This window comes from Podarcis filfolensis (assembly GCF_964270895.1).
Source record: "Podarcis filfolensis genome assembly, chromosome: 16".
NCBI classification, from domain to species: domain Eukaryota; kingdom Metazoa; phylum Chordata; class Lepidosauria; order Squamata; family Lacertidae; genus Podarcis; species Podarcis filfolensis.
In genome coordinates, this window is record NC_139620.1 from 26835791 (window position 1) to 26850935 (window position 15145).

General features: G+C 52.0%; 2 protein-coding genes across 4 annotated transcripts in view; one reads left to right on the top strand and one right to left on the bottom strand.

Annotated features, from left to right (window-relative positions):
• The window catches only part of MED15 (mediator complex subunit 15), a 31215-nt gene extending 28692 nt beyond the window's left edge, over positions 1-2523 (bottom strand). The window contains exon 1 of one of the 2 annotated variants that reach the window (XM_083590027.1): positions 2359-2523. In XM_083590027.1, coding sequence (XP_083446153.1) covers positions 2359-2414 — 56 coding nt within the window. In that variant the 5' untranslated portion in view covers positions 2415-2523. The remainder of the gene's footprint in view (positions 1-2358) is intronic. The other variant, XM_083590026.1, reaches the window with a different exon arrangement.
• A 213-nt stretch (positions 2524-2736) lies between these two features.
• KLHL22 (kelch like family member 22) lies at positions 2737-12949 on the top strand. Of its 2 annotated transcripts, XM_083590181.1 has the most exons (6): positions 2737-3569; positions 5171-5336; positions 6252-6970; positions 8116-8308; positions 9351-9584; positions 9903-12949. In XM_083590181.1, exons 1-6 carry the CDS (start codon positions 3343-3345, stop codon positions 10278-10280), a joined length of 1917 nt encoding a protein of 638 aa, XP_083446307.1. In that variant the 5' UTR covers positions 2737-3342; the 3' UTR covers positions 10281-12949. The 2 variants fall into 2 exon arrangements, with proteins under 2 accessions (XP_083446307.1, XP_083446308.1); XM_083590182.1 differs by lacking the exon at positions 5171-5336 and having other exon boundaries at positions 2798-3569.
• Positions 12950-15145: the final 2196 nt, after the last annotated feature.

The following is a 15145-nucleotide window of genomic DNA, read 5'->3' on the forward strand; positions in this document are numbered from 1 at the left end:
GTTTAGACCACAGTGCCACCCGCATCCCTTTAGCTTTATAGCTAACATGCTTCTTCTAAGAGCCTCACATGCACCTCATCTCCAGACACAAACATCCAATCCCCTACCCCAGGCCAGAATGGGGTCAGTAAGGCAGACCACCCCAGACAAGCAGGTAAGAGGAAGGGGAAACCATACCACAATACCTAAGAACTGGTGCAAATCTCTCTCTAGCCCCTTTGCAATTTGTGAATACAGTAGTACCTCAGGTTAAGTACTTAATTCGTTCCGGAGGTCTGTTCTTAACCTGAAACTGTTCTTAACCTGAAGCACCACTTTAGCTAATGGGGCCTCCTGCTGCTGTCGCACCGCTGGAGCACGATTTCTGTTCTCATCCTGAAGCAAAGTTCTTAACCTGAAGCACTATTTCTGGGTTAGTGAAGTCTGTAACCTGAAGCATATGTAACCTGAGGTACCACTGTAATGGAGATTTCTGTTTTGTTCTTACATCCCCCCCCAAAAAAGTGGGGTGTGCTGCTCCCACATATGGAAAACACTCCCTCCAACACATAGGCAAGTTCTCTCTTCACAAAGGCCAGGAAAACGCATGGACGCTTTTGCCTTGCAGGCCCCCAGCCTGGATGCAAGGAGCAGAAGTAGGTGTCCGGGCTCAGAGTGCCATTGCCATTTCTGGGGAGAAGGGGAGAGGACAATCAATCACACCAGCCTCCCATCCCGCATGATAGCAGGGTGATTGAAGCAGAGCACTCATGTGACAACCCAAACACTTTCAACGCCTCTAGGCTCAGGGACTCTGTGCTCCTGCTGCTGAGCATGGCTTGTGATCTATGGCCTTCCCTCAGGTTCTCCAGATTGGCTAGCAAGCAGGTCAGCTTCTGCCACCACCAGAGACTTTGAAGCAGCTATTTGGGAGAAGCGCAGATGACAAACCTTCCAGTAGGGTTTGCCTACCCAGCAAACTAGCAAGTGAGATTCCTAATGTGGATTGCCAGTGGGCGGAAGAAAAAGCCAGACTGGCACCCACAGGCACTGGGCTAATTGACTCACTCATCTTTTCAGGTGTGGGACTGTCCCTTGGATGTTTGGACACACATGCCCTGATTGGTCTGGTGACCATCTGCTTTATGGAGCGTGCTGGAGACATAGTTGCCATCTTGAGATTTCCTTTCTCCCTCCCCTCTTTGGTAGAGAAGGGCAAGCACAGCGACCCACTGCAGGACCCAAACCAGAAATAAAAACCCAACAATGTATGTCTAAATCAGCAGGCTTTCCAAGGGAAAAGATCCCACCGGGAGCTGATCCCTGAGTCAAGCCTCCACCTGCCAAGGCATCAGAACCCACATACACATACTCCCTCGGGATCTCTTCCCTTCCAGGCAACCCTCTCCTCCGTGGGTCAGTGTGGCCCCTGGAATGCCTGTCCAATGCATATCCTGCTGCGGCTGCGAGGGCGCCTGGCCCGCCTTGCACAACGCACCCTTCCTCAGGGAGGACGGAACGTGATGGGGGCCAAAGTCTGGTGGACTACGGGCGATGGTAGGTGGCATAGCTGTCAAGCGTCCCTTATATGGTGGGACAGTCCCTTATCACAGCGCCATGTCCCACTGCTGTCCCTTATTGATGATGTCCCTTAAATAAGCTACTGAAGGTAATGGGGCCCTTTCTATGTCCAGCTGTCCTTTGTCAACAACAAATTGTTGCTGTTTTTTGTGTTGAATATATGCTATATGGTAATTTATGGACCTAATAGATATCGAAAGCCATTTGCACGCAACAAAATATGTATTTTATCAAAGTAATTGTTGATCCCGTATTTTGGCTGCTGATCCCTTATTTTCGAGGCTGCTGGTCCCTTATTTTCAAATCTGTAAGTTGACAGCTATGGTAGGTGGGCCTTGCAAGTGGGCCTCCATTCAGCCAAGTGAAACAGGGCCATGGAGCCAAAATCCCTGTCCCTCCAAGGGGCCCTTTTCGAAGAAGACTGCGTCCAGAAATTGGCGAAGAGGGCGAGCGGGGGGGAACGGGAAGCCACTGCTTCCTACCCCCCACCCCCACGAGGTTCGTTTCAGCATCCCTCCCGTAACATCAGGCGGGGCAGTCGCGGGTTGCGCCATCCTGGGACCCGATCTGGGGCATCTCCACGCCACTCACAGCCTCCAGGAGGGCCTCGAAACGGGCAGAGCCGGCTCCATCACCCGGCCCGTATCGCCGGCCCAACCAGGCCAGATGCTTCCTGCTGCTGCTGCTTCCGCCGCTACTGATACCGGGGCTGCCCGTGAGGCGCGGGAGCCGAGGAGCCGGCCGAAGCTGGTCCTCCGGGCCTCCCCTTCCCTTTCTCCCCTCCCTCCGCGGACTCACATCTGGCTGACGAGCTTCTGCCTGAAGTTGGCGCTGCGCCAGTCGTTCTCCTCCATACCGAGGCCGCCCGCCGCCTCCGCCGCCGCCGATCCGAGGGCCGAGCGAGCTGAGGAGATACTGACTTGAGCGAGCGGCGGGCGCAGCGACGCTTCTTCCGGCCAGCGGAAGTCGCTCGACGAAGCGCGCCTCGCCCGGAGCACGACGGGATAGGTAGTTCGCGGGCCCTCAAAGCGCGTTTCCGAAGCAGGGGGCGCTTCTGGGAAGCAGGAGCTCAGAGGCGGAGGGATTTCCGGGCGCAGGACATTTCCTTGCCCCCCGAGGCTGATTTGCGCGTGCGCCGCCACGCCCCCTAAGAGGCGGGTCCTCCTGTGCGCGGATAGGGCGGAAGTGGATGTGGGAGGTTAGCGGCGTTCTGGCCCAGCCGCCCGTTTCTTTGGTTCCCGGCAGTTGAAACCGGAAGGAGGTGGAGAGGCGCTCAGGTCGGGGGTGGAGGGCGGTGGCGGCAGCGGCCTCAGATGGGTCTGCGCCTTTCCGCTTGGCTCCGTCTGCGGGCGCCTCCTGAGCATGTGCAGAGCACAAGTTGACCCCGAGTTCAGGCCGTGGAGGGGCCCGAGGCGGGGCTTCTCCGCCGCCTTCTTACTCGGAGAGAGCCTTGTTTTGCTTCCGCGTCAGACGTGGCCTCTTCACCCTCTTGCCCTCCTGACCTCAAAGTCCAGCTCCTCGCCCGGTTCCCCGGAGAGTCCTTTATCTCTCTCCTCCTCCCTCTCGGATGTCTTCACTCATACCCCTCTCTAAGCCAATTTTATTTTTATTTTTTTGATATATATAACGTCTTGGAAGTTCTTCCGTGGGCTCAGAGGGAAGGAGGGTGGGATGACTAATAAATAAGGTTTCGAGTCAGAAAACCCAACATTTTCCTCTGCAAATTGCTCTACAGGAAACCCCTAAACTGCTTTCCTTGCGTCTCTGGAGTTTTGGCCTGGAATGGCAGAAGATCAGGAGCTGGCCAAGCCAGCTAAGACTCTTCCGGAGCCCTTGGCCAAGGGGGGCTCCGGCAACACCTACCGTAGTGCGCAACACTCCCAGGCTTTACTGAATGGCTTGGTGGCTCTCCGGGACAGCGGCATCCTCTTTGACGTTATCCTGCGTGTGGAGGGGAAGCCAATCGAGGCTCATCGGATCCTCCTGGCGGCGTCATGCGATTACTTCAGGTCTGTCTGGAATAGAACCAAAACGGTATTATGCATGAACTGGAAATGTTTACGTTTAGTTCTGAAATTTATGCACAAATCAGTTGTGGTACTCTCCAGTAAAATCTTGGCACACTGTGGAGGCTGAACATCTGTGCCTCACAGTGGCCACCCAGATGCCCTAGGGAAGCCCACAAACAGGGTGTGAATGCCACAGCAGCACTCTCCCCTCCTGTGGTTTCCAGCTACTGGTATTCAGGAGCATGACTGCTTCCAACTGATGAGGTTTAATGGGAAATTGGTGTAGAGTAGAAATAAAATGTCAACATTAGGGTGGTGCAGAGTAGAAAGCTAGGCAATAACCTGTGGAAAGAAGGGTCAATAGAGCAAGACCAAAAACTGCTCCCACATCAACTGAGTCATTGCATTGCTCATAGAATTATAGAGTTGGAATTAACCCAAAGGTCATCTAGTCCAACCCCCTGCAATGTAGGAATCTCAGCTAAGATGCCCTCATTCCCCATTTAGGATCTCTCCTCATATACCATATTTTTTGCTCTATAAGACTCACTTTTTCCCTCCTAAAAAGTAAGGGGAAATGTGTGTCCGTCTTATGGAGCGAATGCAGGCTGCGCGGCTATCACAGAAGCCAGAACAGCAAGAGGGATTGCTGCTTTCACTGTGCAGCAATCCCTCTTGCTGTTCTGGCTTCTGAGATTCAGAATATTTTTTTTCTTGTTTTCTTCCTCCAAATACTAGGTGCGTCTTGTGGTCTGGTGCATCTTATAGAGCAAAAAATACGGTAGTTGCACCCCAACTCCCATAGGCTCCTGCCTCGTTGCCAGTGGTTGGGGAAGATGGGTGTTGTAGTCCAAAATGCTTGGAGGGCACTGAGTTGGAGAAGGCTGGCATATATCTCGGTCTTCTGTAATGGTGGTGATATGGAACCCACAAACATTTCCCTTATGCAGCTGAAGTGAACCTCCATGAACAGAAGAGCAGGTCCCACACATCGCACCTATCCCAACAGCTTTTGCCTAACACATCTGTGCCCATACCAGTCCACTTTTAAACCAGCCAGCTAGTAGGATGAATAAGGCTGAAATGTACCAAGCAGGTCTGATGACCCACAGTCCATACAGCGACACAGGCACCCAGTGGGTCTCCTCCAGAGGGGCACATGTCCACTTTGCCCCAAACCTCAGTACATAGGAAGCTGCCTTCTATGAGCCAAACCATTCGTCTGTCTACCTCAGTGTTGGCTACGCTGGCTGGCAGAGGTCAGGGTTTCAAGCAGGGATCTCCCCAAGCCCTGCCTGGAGATACTGCTGGGGGTTGAACCTAGGACCTTCTACATGCAGAACAGATGCTCCAACAGTGAGCCATGGCTGTTCCCCAGTCGTTGACATTAGTCTAGTCTAGCCAGCCTCTTAGCCTGACCTGCTTCTTGTGTGGCTGCTATGAAGTCTAAGTGGAGTATCTCTGTGCAAGGTGCTTAAATTCCTTGGAGGAAGGAATACAACATAGAAATGGGATCAGTAATTGCCCCCATACACAACCTGGAAGCCCTGAGCCGGTTCCTTTCTGGAAGCATGACTGAAAGCAGCTCTTTCCTTTAATAGGGGGATGTTTGCTGGCGGACTAAGAGAAATGGAACAGGAAGAGGTCCACATTCAGGGTGTGTCTTATAACGCCATGTGTCAAATCCTGAACTTCATATATACTTCGGAACTGGAGCTTGGCCTCAGCAATGTGCAGGAAATACTGACTGCCGCCTGCCAGCTTCAGGTGAGAGAGTTGGCAGTTCTGAAAGGCTTGTTGGGGAAGGAACATGGCAAAGCCCAAAGTTCTTTTATGGCAGGCTCTGTGGGTGGTTGATTGGTCAGAGGTGCCTCTCCACCCAGCTCTATGAGCCTCTGGTGGTGGCAGCCCATGCAAAACCCCATAACAGCACATGCTGGGAATGGGGGAAAGCTGAGCTGGTCCCACTGCCCTCACTGGAGCATCACAGGGCCTAATCTGGGTCTGGCTGCTGCACCTGCTTTAAGCTACCACAGCTGTTTACCTTCCATCTTGGCTAGTATGAGCAGTAGGGCTGCAGATCGGTCCTGGCTCTGCTGCTCTGTTAAGCACCACCACTGCCCAGATGGGGATTGGATTGCAGCCCAGCCCTTTGAACTTATTAATTAGTAGGAGCATTGGTACTCCACTCTTCATTAGCCCTGTTTCCCACCTCTCCTACTGAGGCAGCCTGATGGAATGGCTGCCCCGAGGGAACAGTTGAAGGGAGAGGAGCAGCAGAGCCAATGGAGTGAGCTCTGCTTCCCAGCTCTCCCACGTCTGCTCTTGCAGCCACAGAGTCTCCCAGCTACGAGGGTTTGCTTGACCCTGTTGCTATAGCTGCCCTTTGATCTAAAGACTGGTTTGCGCTCCTTTTCCTGCACGGATGTGCCATGACTCTGGCTCAGCCTCCATCACCTTGGAATTAAAAAAATGTTTCTACTCGCAGTGCCGCTTGCCAGTTCGGTAGATCTTGACCTGATTTCTGTGCTTCATTAGCAAAATATGAACACAGGATTTGGACTTGGTTTGTATGATGCAAAATTCTGCGTGCTATGGGTGGCTTTCGATCCTATTGGAGGGTAGGGTTGCAGTCCCTCGCAGCTCCATATCAGAGGGGCTTTTTTTCTTTCTCCTTTGCAGATCCCAGAGGTTATCAAGTTCTGCTGCGACTTCCTCATGTCCTGGGTGGACGAGGAGAACGTCTTGGATGTGTACAAGCTGGCCGACCTTTTCCACCTGAGCCACCTGAGCGAGCAGCTGGACTCCTACGTTCTGAAAAACTTTGTCACTCTCTCCAGGACAGAAATGTACCGCCAGCTTCCCCTGGAAAAGGTCTACGCCCTCCTCAGCAGCAACAACTTGGAGGTCAGCTCTGAGAATGAGGTTTACGAGGGGGCCCTGCTGTACCATTACACTCCAGAGCAAGTGGAAACAGATCAGGTCTCCTTGATGGAGCCCCCAAAGCTTCTGGAGACGGTCCGCTTCCCCTTGATGGACTTTCCTGTCCTGCAGAGGCTTCACAACAAGCTCAGCCCGTGCCCTTTGAAGGAGACAGTGGCGAGTGCTCTGATGTACCACAAGAACGAGTGCCTGCAGCCCATGATGCAGAGCCCCCACACTCAGCTGAGGTCCGAGTTTTGCTGTGTGGTGGGCTTTGGAGGGATCCACTCCACCCCTTCCACAGTCGTCAGCGACCAGGCCAGGTATCTGAACCCGCTGCTGGGAGAGTGGAGGCACTTCACAGCAGCCTTGTCCCCCAGGATGTCTAACCAGGGAATTGCAGTCCTCAACAACTTTGTCTACTTGGTTGGGGGAGATAACAACATCCATGGCTTTCGAGCAGAAAACAGGTGTTGGAGGTAAGAGCCGCTGTTTGTGATACTACCTTTCTAAGTGACTGGCAAGTGTTGTCCCATTAGGTTTCAGTCCTCAACACCGTTCAGCATTGAACACTGCGAGACGTGTATCAGATTGCCCTGTTAATCAGGAGGCTGCTTTCTTGGCACCCTCAGAGAAGGGGAACAACCCAAGCAACTTCCTGGTCCCTCATATAGGGCATTGACAAAGAATAAAACCACGCCTGGCTGCGTGTGAAGGGAGGTGTTTTTATTTATCTCCTTTTCTGACGCTATCCGAAAATGCCCCCTCAATGTTTTCTGAGCTCTGTAAACAAGGTGCTCCATGCCTCAGTCTTACTGTGATTTATTGTTGCCTCAGGCTCCTGGCTGCCTCCTTCCAGCTCAGAGCGCATTGAGGGCATGAAACATGAGATGGCTGATATGAAGCAGCTCAAAGATAGTGCCCAGTGAGCTTTTGACAGCTGTGGAGTGACTGGACTGATTAAATCTCTCTCTCTCTTTCCCTCTCCTTCTCTCTCTCTCTCTGACAGTCCTTGTATCTATAAAGCAGGGATAATTTTATCTGCATGCACAGGACATACTAACCCCTGAAATTATATCGCTGCCTATTAAATGTAACAAAGACTGAACTATTTTGGTAGCATGCCAATGGCAAAAAATGGAACTATGTCCACTTACTATCTACAGGCATTGAGAGGGAAGCATGTCAGAAAATGCACACAAACATACATGCATTTTGGAACAGTGTTGTTCCATCATATTTTCATATCGGGGTTGAGATGGGGAAATTGTTCCCCTTGAGCGAATATTAATCTGGAAAGGGATTAATCTCTCAATTAAAACTGAGAAGATCACACAGTGAGTGCAGCTACCCTAGTGCTGTGCTCTTTTCTCACAAAGCAGAGCTAGGATGGCTATAGTCAGACATATGTGCTGCAAAGACTGGTGGTTCTCTCTTTGAAAAGCCTGGCAAGAGCAATAGAGGGAGTGGCTGGTGGGAGGACAGGCAAATGCACTTGGAAGATATGGGATGCAGGGAGATAAATGGGTGGCAGGAACAGCAGTTAGAGCCTGTGGGCACCAATCCATCCCTGGCACTTGTGCTAGGAGAGCTGTGCAGATTGGCCATCCTCTTCCTTTGCAAGGTACGACCCACGCCACAACCGGTGGTTCCAGATCCAGTCTCTCCAGCGAGAGCATGCGGACCTCTGCGTCTGTGTGGTGGGAGAATACATCTACGCTGTGGGAGGACGGGACTACCATGAAGAACTGCGGGAAGTGGAAAGATATGACCCCAAAACCAACACCTGGGAATACGTGGCCCCTCTCAGGAAGGAGGTAAGGAGAGGAGTAGGCAGGAGTTGGGCAAGTGGCCAGGGAAAGCAGGAGCTTTTCCAACATCACAGGGACACCTGGGAGATCCGAAGCATGGCGCCGGCTAGGCTGAACCCTTGAGTGGGCCAGCAACCACCAGTGAGTTTTGGGCTGGTGGGTTTTCCATAAATTTTGCTAATGCCATAACTGGGGGTGCAGGGGGCACTGCTTGTGGGCTTTCCCATTAGGGCATCTCATTGGCCACAGTGAGAACAGGATGCTGGTCCGGATGGGCCATTGGCCTGATCCAGCCAAACTGTTGTTACGATCAGCATTCACTTTCCTAAACATTGTACTTTGAGGAGGTGGGGAGTAGCGTCTGGCCCTTGGGGTTGCAGAAATGTGGAAATAAGTGATAGTCGAGGTACAGAGCAAAGTTGGGGTTGATGGGGAATTTCGGAGAATAAGGAAGGCTACGCGGTTATTAACGGTACAGAAATTTGACAGCAGAATTTAGTGCAGAATTTACAGGATATCACAAGTGTTGGGGCAGGCGGTGGACAGGGTCTTGTGAAGGCTTCTGCATCACCTGGCAAATGAAAAGGGTTATGATATGTGCTCAAAGCGACTTCCTGGGAGCGGTGCCCAAGCTTCTGTTTGGTGTTTGATCCAAGGCAGACATAAAAGAAGAACGATCACCTGTTGCCCTGACCCACCGGCCCAAAGGTGGGCTCATGGGAGTGGTTTGGCACAGGGATGGATACCAAAGGAGGATGTCGAAAACGCCAGAGTGATCAATTCTGGTGCATTATTGTAAGAAAGAGCATGCTCCTTTGGAGAGGGAGGTGTATAAATTGGAAGAGGGGCGAGGAGAGGGGTGATTTACACCAGAAAGCCAGGTTTGAACCATCAGTCATTTGGAGGTCAAGCTCTGAGAATTGCCTCCAATTCCAGTCCTGGGAATTTCGGCTAAATATCTCCACATGGCCTCATTTGCTGAGGGTGGAGGTGGATGGGTAAGCTTTGCTGGCATCACCTGACTCCTCCCTCTCTTCTGTTGACGCAGGTTTATGCCCACGCCGGAGCTGAGTTGGACGGACGGATGTACATCACTTGCGGGAGGCGAGGCGAGGACTACCTGAAGGAGCTGCACTGCTATGACCCTGTAGATAATCGCTGGGACAGCCTGGCTGACGGCCCTGTCCGGAGGGCCTGGCATGGGATGGCAGCCCTGCTGGGCAGGCTGTACGTGATTGGAGGGAGTAACAACGACTCTGGCTACAGGCGGGATGTTCACCAGGTGAGGAGGCAGCTACGCTCTTCCCAGGGGCTGTATCCAACGCAGAGTAGGTCCACAGCAATCTAGAGACTGGATTCAGTGGGCCTCCTCTCAGTATGACTTAGCTGGCGACAAGCCATGAACACCCAGGGCTGGTTTTGTTCTGTCTGCCTCACTGTTAACTTAAAACACCAGAAGGTTTGGTAGCCTCTCCTCCAACTTCTGTGGGGCAGTTGCAGGGGGAGAGGAGCTGCAAGCCCTTGCTAGGACTCCCTGGTGGGGGGGGACTTGTTCTCTATCATGACCAGAGACGACCTGTTGCTTTTGCCTCCCTCCCAGGTGGCCTGCTATTCCCCCAGCACCGCTCAGTGGACCACTGTGTGCCCTTTGCCTGCGGGGCATGGCGAACCCGGCATTGCCGTCCTGGATCACATGATCTACGTTTTAGGGGGCAGATCCCACAACCGGGGGATTCGCATGCATTACGTCCACATTTATGATGCTGACAGAGACTGCTGGGAGAGAGGCCCCCGGCTAGAGGACAACATCTCTGGGATGGCGGCCTGTGTCCTCACCCTGCCCAGGGCCGTTATCACGAATGCCGAGAGGTGGACCCCTGAACGGCAGCAAAACAGGCTCCAGAACCACCCAGACATTTCTTCAGAGGTCATGAGCATGTTAGATTGGGAGGAATTTGACCATCTGAGTGACAACTGAGCAGCACTTGAGGCTCCAGCTGCCGCAAGGGAATGGCATGCAAGCCTCTTTGCTTTCTGCTTCTTCTTCCTCGCAGCTGAGCTGGGTGGTGCGGTTCTCCTGATTTTGGAGGAGCTCCTTAGCCCCACTGACGGTGTGGGAGGAGGCAACCTGGTGCCCTCATCAGGCCTTGTTAGACTGCTGCCAACGAGGCCAGAAGCCAGCCATTGCAAAAGGGGGGCCTGGATTTCTGGCTGGTGTCACTCCAACGTGCAGCATGGGCACTTTGCTTTGGAGGGAGGCTGGGTCATATGGTGTCCCCACACCCATGAACCACTGGAAGGCTTTTAGGAACAACTGGGTGGATCTTTGGTAGCAGCCAATCCATGTTTTTAATACGTGGTGACTTTCCGTATTCTAAGATAGGGTTACTAGATGTCCCCATATCCCGGGGACAGTCCCCAGATTTGCACATTTGTCCCCGGACAAATTCCATCCCCAGAACGTACCCGGATTTCATCTAATGTCCCCGGGAAACTTAGCAGCAGCAGCAGCAGTCTCAGCAGCCCGGAGCCAGCCTGGTAGCGCAGTTGGCTCTGTCTGGCTTCAGGAGCTGCCCGCTGCCGTGGCGCCCACCATTTTGCCTCGCTGGAAGGCCCCATATGATCTGTTGCGCACAAGACACATCATATGGGGACTCGGTGTAGGGGCTGCAGATGTGGTGGTGGGCGCCACCGCCAGGTGAGAGCTGCACAGGGCCGTTGAGCTCGGTGCGCCACTGCAACTTGGCGCTCAGCTCGCCGTCGGCATCGCTGCCCAAGGCCGTCGGTTCCGGCTCGGCCTCCGGGTGGTGCTTGGGCGGCTGCGGCTGCTGCTCGGCTTCGCCATTATGCTCCTCGACTTGCAAGCGGCGGCTCAGCTTGTTGGCCAGCTCATTGTTGGCCATCGCGGACGAGAGGTGAGCAGGCCCAAGCATGCCTTCTCCCACTCACTCCCCTCCAGCTCTGCCCCAGACCCCCTGACTGGGCGCTCGCTCCACAGCGCAGGTGGGCGGCCGCCAGACAATGCCTGCGCAGGAGACACCCAGACAGGCGGGCAGGGCAGCAGCAGAAGGAGGGGGTTTCTGCTAACGCTTACTCCTGAGTAAGCTTGTGGGGAATCGCAGTGCAAGGAGGGGGAGGGAGGGGGGAAGCATGGCTAGTTCTCCAAGAAAGGCCAGGACCCAGAAGAAGGCCACACAACAGAGGAGACCACAGAAGAGAAAATATTACTTCTTTATTTTTTTTAATAACCTTTTTCCTCTTTTTTTTTTAAGAAAAAAATATTTTATTTTATTTTTATTGATTAATTGATTGGTTGATTGTGTCCCCATATTCATTGCAATAAATCTGGTAACCTTATTCTAAGAGGCCTTCAACGATTTTTCCAGCAGAGCAAATGCAACCAGCAGTCATATTTTTCTATTGGAAGAGGGGCCTTCTGCCTGCCCCCTGCCCCCGGTAGCAAAACCTTCATTTTGCTGCTCAGCTAGTTCAGCTCTTCCCCGAGCATCAAATGTACCGCATGAAACAGTTTCTTTCTAGTAGCTGCAAAAGCCAAATAACTCGGCAAAGAGGCAGAGGTCTCCCCCACCACGCCATTGCTTCTCTTTTGGTGGGGGTTGCTGCCTGTCCTGCCAGCTGTACTTCCCGCTGATGTCCATGACTGCAGAGGGAAGTAGCTAGTTGTAATAGGCGGAAAGAGGTCTCCGGTATTCTGTTAGCGTTTTTGGTACATTTATACAAAAAGGTTTGTATGTTACAGTATTTCTAGTGACAGCTTCTCTAGCCCAGGCGAAAACACTGTTGTGCGTTAGGATTGGGGGGGGAGAGATAACACCCTCCCCACAAAGTATGATAAGCTGAGATATTACGGCAGTGAATACCAGGGATTCTGAAATGCCCAAAGAATAAAGAGGGGATGGGGAGAAAATGGAGCAACCAGCTCAATTCTTTCTATATGCCACCCTCCACCCAATCCATTTTGAGCTGGATTGTTGATTTTTCAGTTTTATCTGTTTCTTCTTGTTTTCACCTCCTCCCCAAAAGGAGGGGCCTCTGGTGTCCTGGGCAGCAGCTAAGCATGTTTGGCTTGCAGACAGACAGACAGGCTTCTGCTACACTGCAAAATGTCCCTGCCAGCTGTTCTACCACCTCTGGATTTCATGCAAGGAAGTTTGAGCCACTTTACCTTTCTGGAGTGTAGGTAATGTGAAGAGCCATTTCCCTGTAGAATCCCCGCCCCCCCATTCGCTTCCTCTACCTACCCACTTGTGGGTAGGCGTGCCTGTCTGGTGTTCAAGCATCAAGCTGGAGTGCCTGTCCACAAGTGGATTATCGTTTTGCTTTGCCCCTGGCAAATTCTCTGTCGCAGAGCAGATCAGCGATGACAATACAAACACCTCGGGGGCAGAAGACAATGAAATGAAACCAGCCACAGAAGCAGATGGGCTCTGAGGCAGGCGTGCCCACATAGCTGGTGGATGGGCTAAAAGCTGTCTTTGGGCAGGGCGTTTTGCAACAGCTTAAAAATAGCTGTGTCTGAAATGAATGAGGCTCCCTGCCAGGAGTCAGTTCTGTAAAAATTCTTAGCTGTTACGTGTGTGTTTTATTTATTTATGTATACATATAAAACCCAGAAGTTCCCAATAACATTGTCATGTTTAATTGCTTGGCTGTTTTCCTGCTGTTTACTGCACAGTTTCCCCAGAGGATACAGCTTCTGTTGGGCAGAACGTTTATAGCTAACTGACTTGTTTTCCATTCAGGAGCAGCCTGGCAGCTGCCCCAGGAGGGAAGAGCTGCAGGTCAGCTAGAGAGGCGGCCTCAACTTCACTCCATGGCATCTGCAAATAGGAGTGGAGAGACTCCTGCTCAAAATCACTCCTCATTGGGTTACATGATACTGGGCTGGGTGGGCCAAAGGCTTGGCTTGGTACATGGAAGTTTTCTGCGTTCCTTATTGTTTGTACCATGAAGGGTGGGAGGTGGGAAGAGAAGCGGAGCTGAACCCCTGGATGCAGCTGTCCAGATGGGCACTTAGGTAGGTGACTGTGAGGAACCAGCCTTCAACAAACAACAGAGTGGGAGGAGATTTGATCTGATCTACAGGGCCTGGGATGTGGGTGGTGCTGTGGGTTAAACCACAGAGCCTAGGACTTGCCGATCAGAAGGTCGGCGGTTCGAATCCCTGCGACTGGGTGAGCTCCCGTTGCTCGGTCCCTGCTCCTGCTAACCTAGCAGTTCAAAAGCACGAAGTGCAAGTAGATAAATAGGTACCACTCCTGCGGGAAGGTAAACGGCATTTCCGTGTGCTGCTCTGGTTCGCCAGAAGCAGCTTAGTCATGCTGGCCACATGACCCGGAAGCTGTACGCTGGCTCCCTCAGTCAATAAAGCGAGATGAGCGCCACAACCCCAGAGTCTGCCACGACTGGACCTAATGGTCAGGGGTTCCTTTACCTTACAGGGCATAACCCACCCTAGAACAGAGGTTTTCAACCTTTTAAGTCCACGGCTCCCTTAACCAACTACATTCTTTCTGCAACACCCCTGTGGGTTTCAGGAGCCGAGTTATGCCACCTCTTGCCTGCAGAACTGGCAGCCTCTCACCCTCTTCCAGACACCCTCCCTTGTGGAGTGTTCCCTCAGCCTCCTCTCCTTGGGAGTCCTCTGGGCAGCTGCTGCTGCCATTCCTGGTCTCTGAGCTGCCCTCTCCACCCCTCCAAAGAGATTCTTCCCAGAGGCACAATTCACCCATGCGGTTTATAGCCAGGCCTGCTGCAGTAAACAGCTATGCAAGCCTTTGGAAGGCAGAGACGTGAGGGCATCAGAGAGGGAGAGAAGTAAAGAGGGACAGAGGCCAGTGTTGCCCGTGGCACCCCTGACCATCATTCAAGGCACCCTGGTTGAAAACCACTGCCCTAGAAAATGAAATGTTTATTTCAGTGGCAGAGGATGATGGGAGTTTTCTACCCCTATAGACATTCCTGAGCTATGTGGACCAACGACCTTGCTTGAGGCAAGGTAGCTTTTTGAAGTTACTGAAGCAGAGCTCAAATGAGATGACCTTCCTTGGGGTATAATCAAGCTCTTTCAGTGTCATATTCTAAAATGGAGTGAGACTTTAAAGTTTGCCTGAAGAACCGCTGAGGTGTTGCAAAGGTTCTAGAACAGGGGTGGGCCATAATTTTTTCTCTTGGAGGGTGGAACCAACCAGGAATAAAAGGGTCTTGAGTTAATGAATCCAGAATAAAAACTGGCCTGCTTCAATTTTCACTAGGTCAGAATTCCCAATCTTACACATGTCTACTAAAAAATAAGCTCCACTGGGCGTGATGAGGTCAGTGCTTTTTTTCTGAGGGGACGCAGGGGTACCCATACTCCTAAACATTTTGTGAATCTTTGTACTTTTGTCCATTTACTGTATTGAATTTTCCCGATTTAAACTATAAAATGGTGACTTTCTTGGGTCTAAATGAGAGTACGCCTAAACATTTTTCAAGAAACAAAGCACTGGACGAGGTTACTCTCAAGTAGGCATACAGAGGATTTTGCTGTGTGTGTGTGTGTATACATACCCCCCAACCCATAGGGGTGTAAAAAATAAACACACAGCCTGGGGAAAATGATTTTTTTAAAAACCACACAAATTATTTCTTAATGATCTAAAGTGATGCCACTCTCATTTGTTCTGACACTATGCTGAAAAAGTGGGAAACACGTTTAAGTCAGATAAGATAAGCAGGAAGTAAGGAACTCTGATGGAAAAACGGGGCAGTTTCAGGTTGTGTGGGTGGGGCTGGGGTTGTGCACTTAAAGGAGGGTGGGTGCACGTGTCACCCACTGGG

What these genes read in the sequence shown, in the direction of transcription:
- KLHL22 (XM_083590181.1), top strand. Translation starts at nt 3,343, where the DNA reads ATGGCAGAAGATCAGGAGCTGGCCAAGCCAGCTAAGACTCTTCCGGAG. An exon ending in TGGCCCCTCTCAGGAAGGAG is followed by an intron (nt 8,309 to 9,350) that starts GTAAGGAGAGGA and finishes CTGTTGACGCAG; the next exon opens with GTTTATGCCCACGCCGGAGC. An exon ending in ACAGGCGGGATGTTCACCAG is followed by an intron (nt 9,585 to 9,902) that starts GTGAGGAGGCAG and finishes CCTCCCTCCCAG; the next exon opens with GTGGCCTGCTATTCCCCCAG.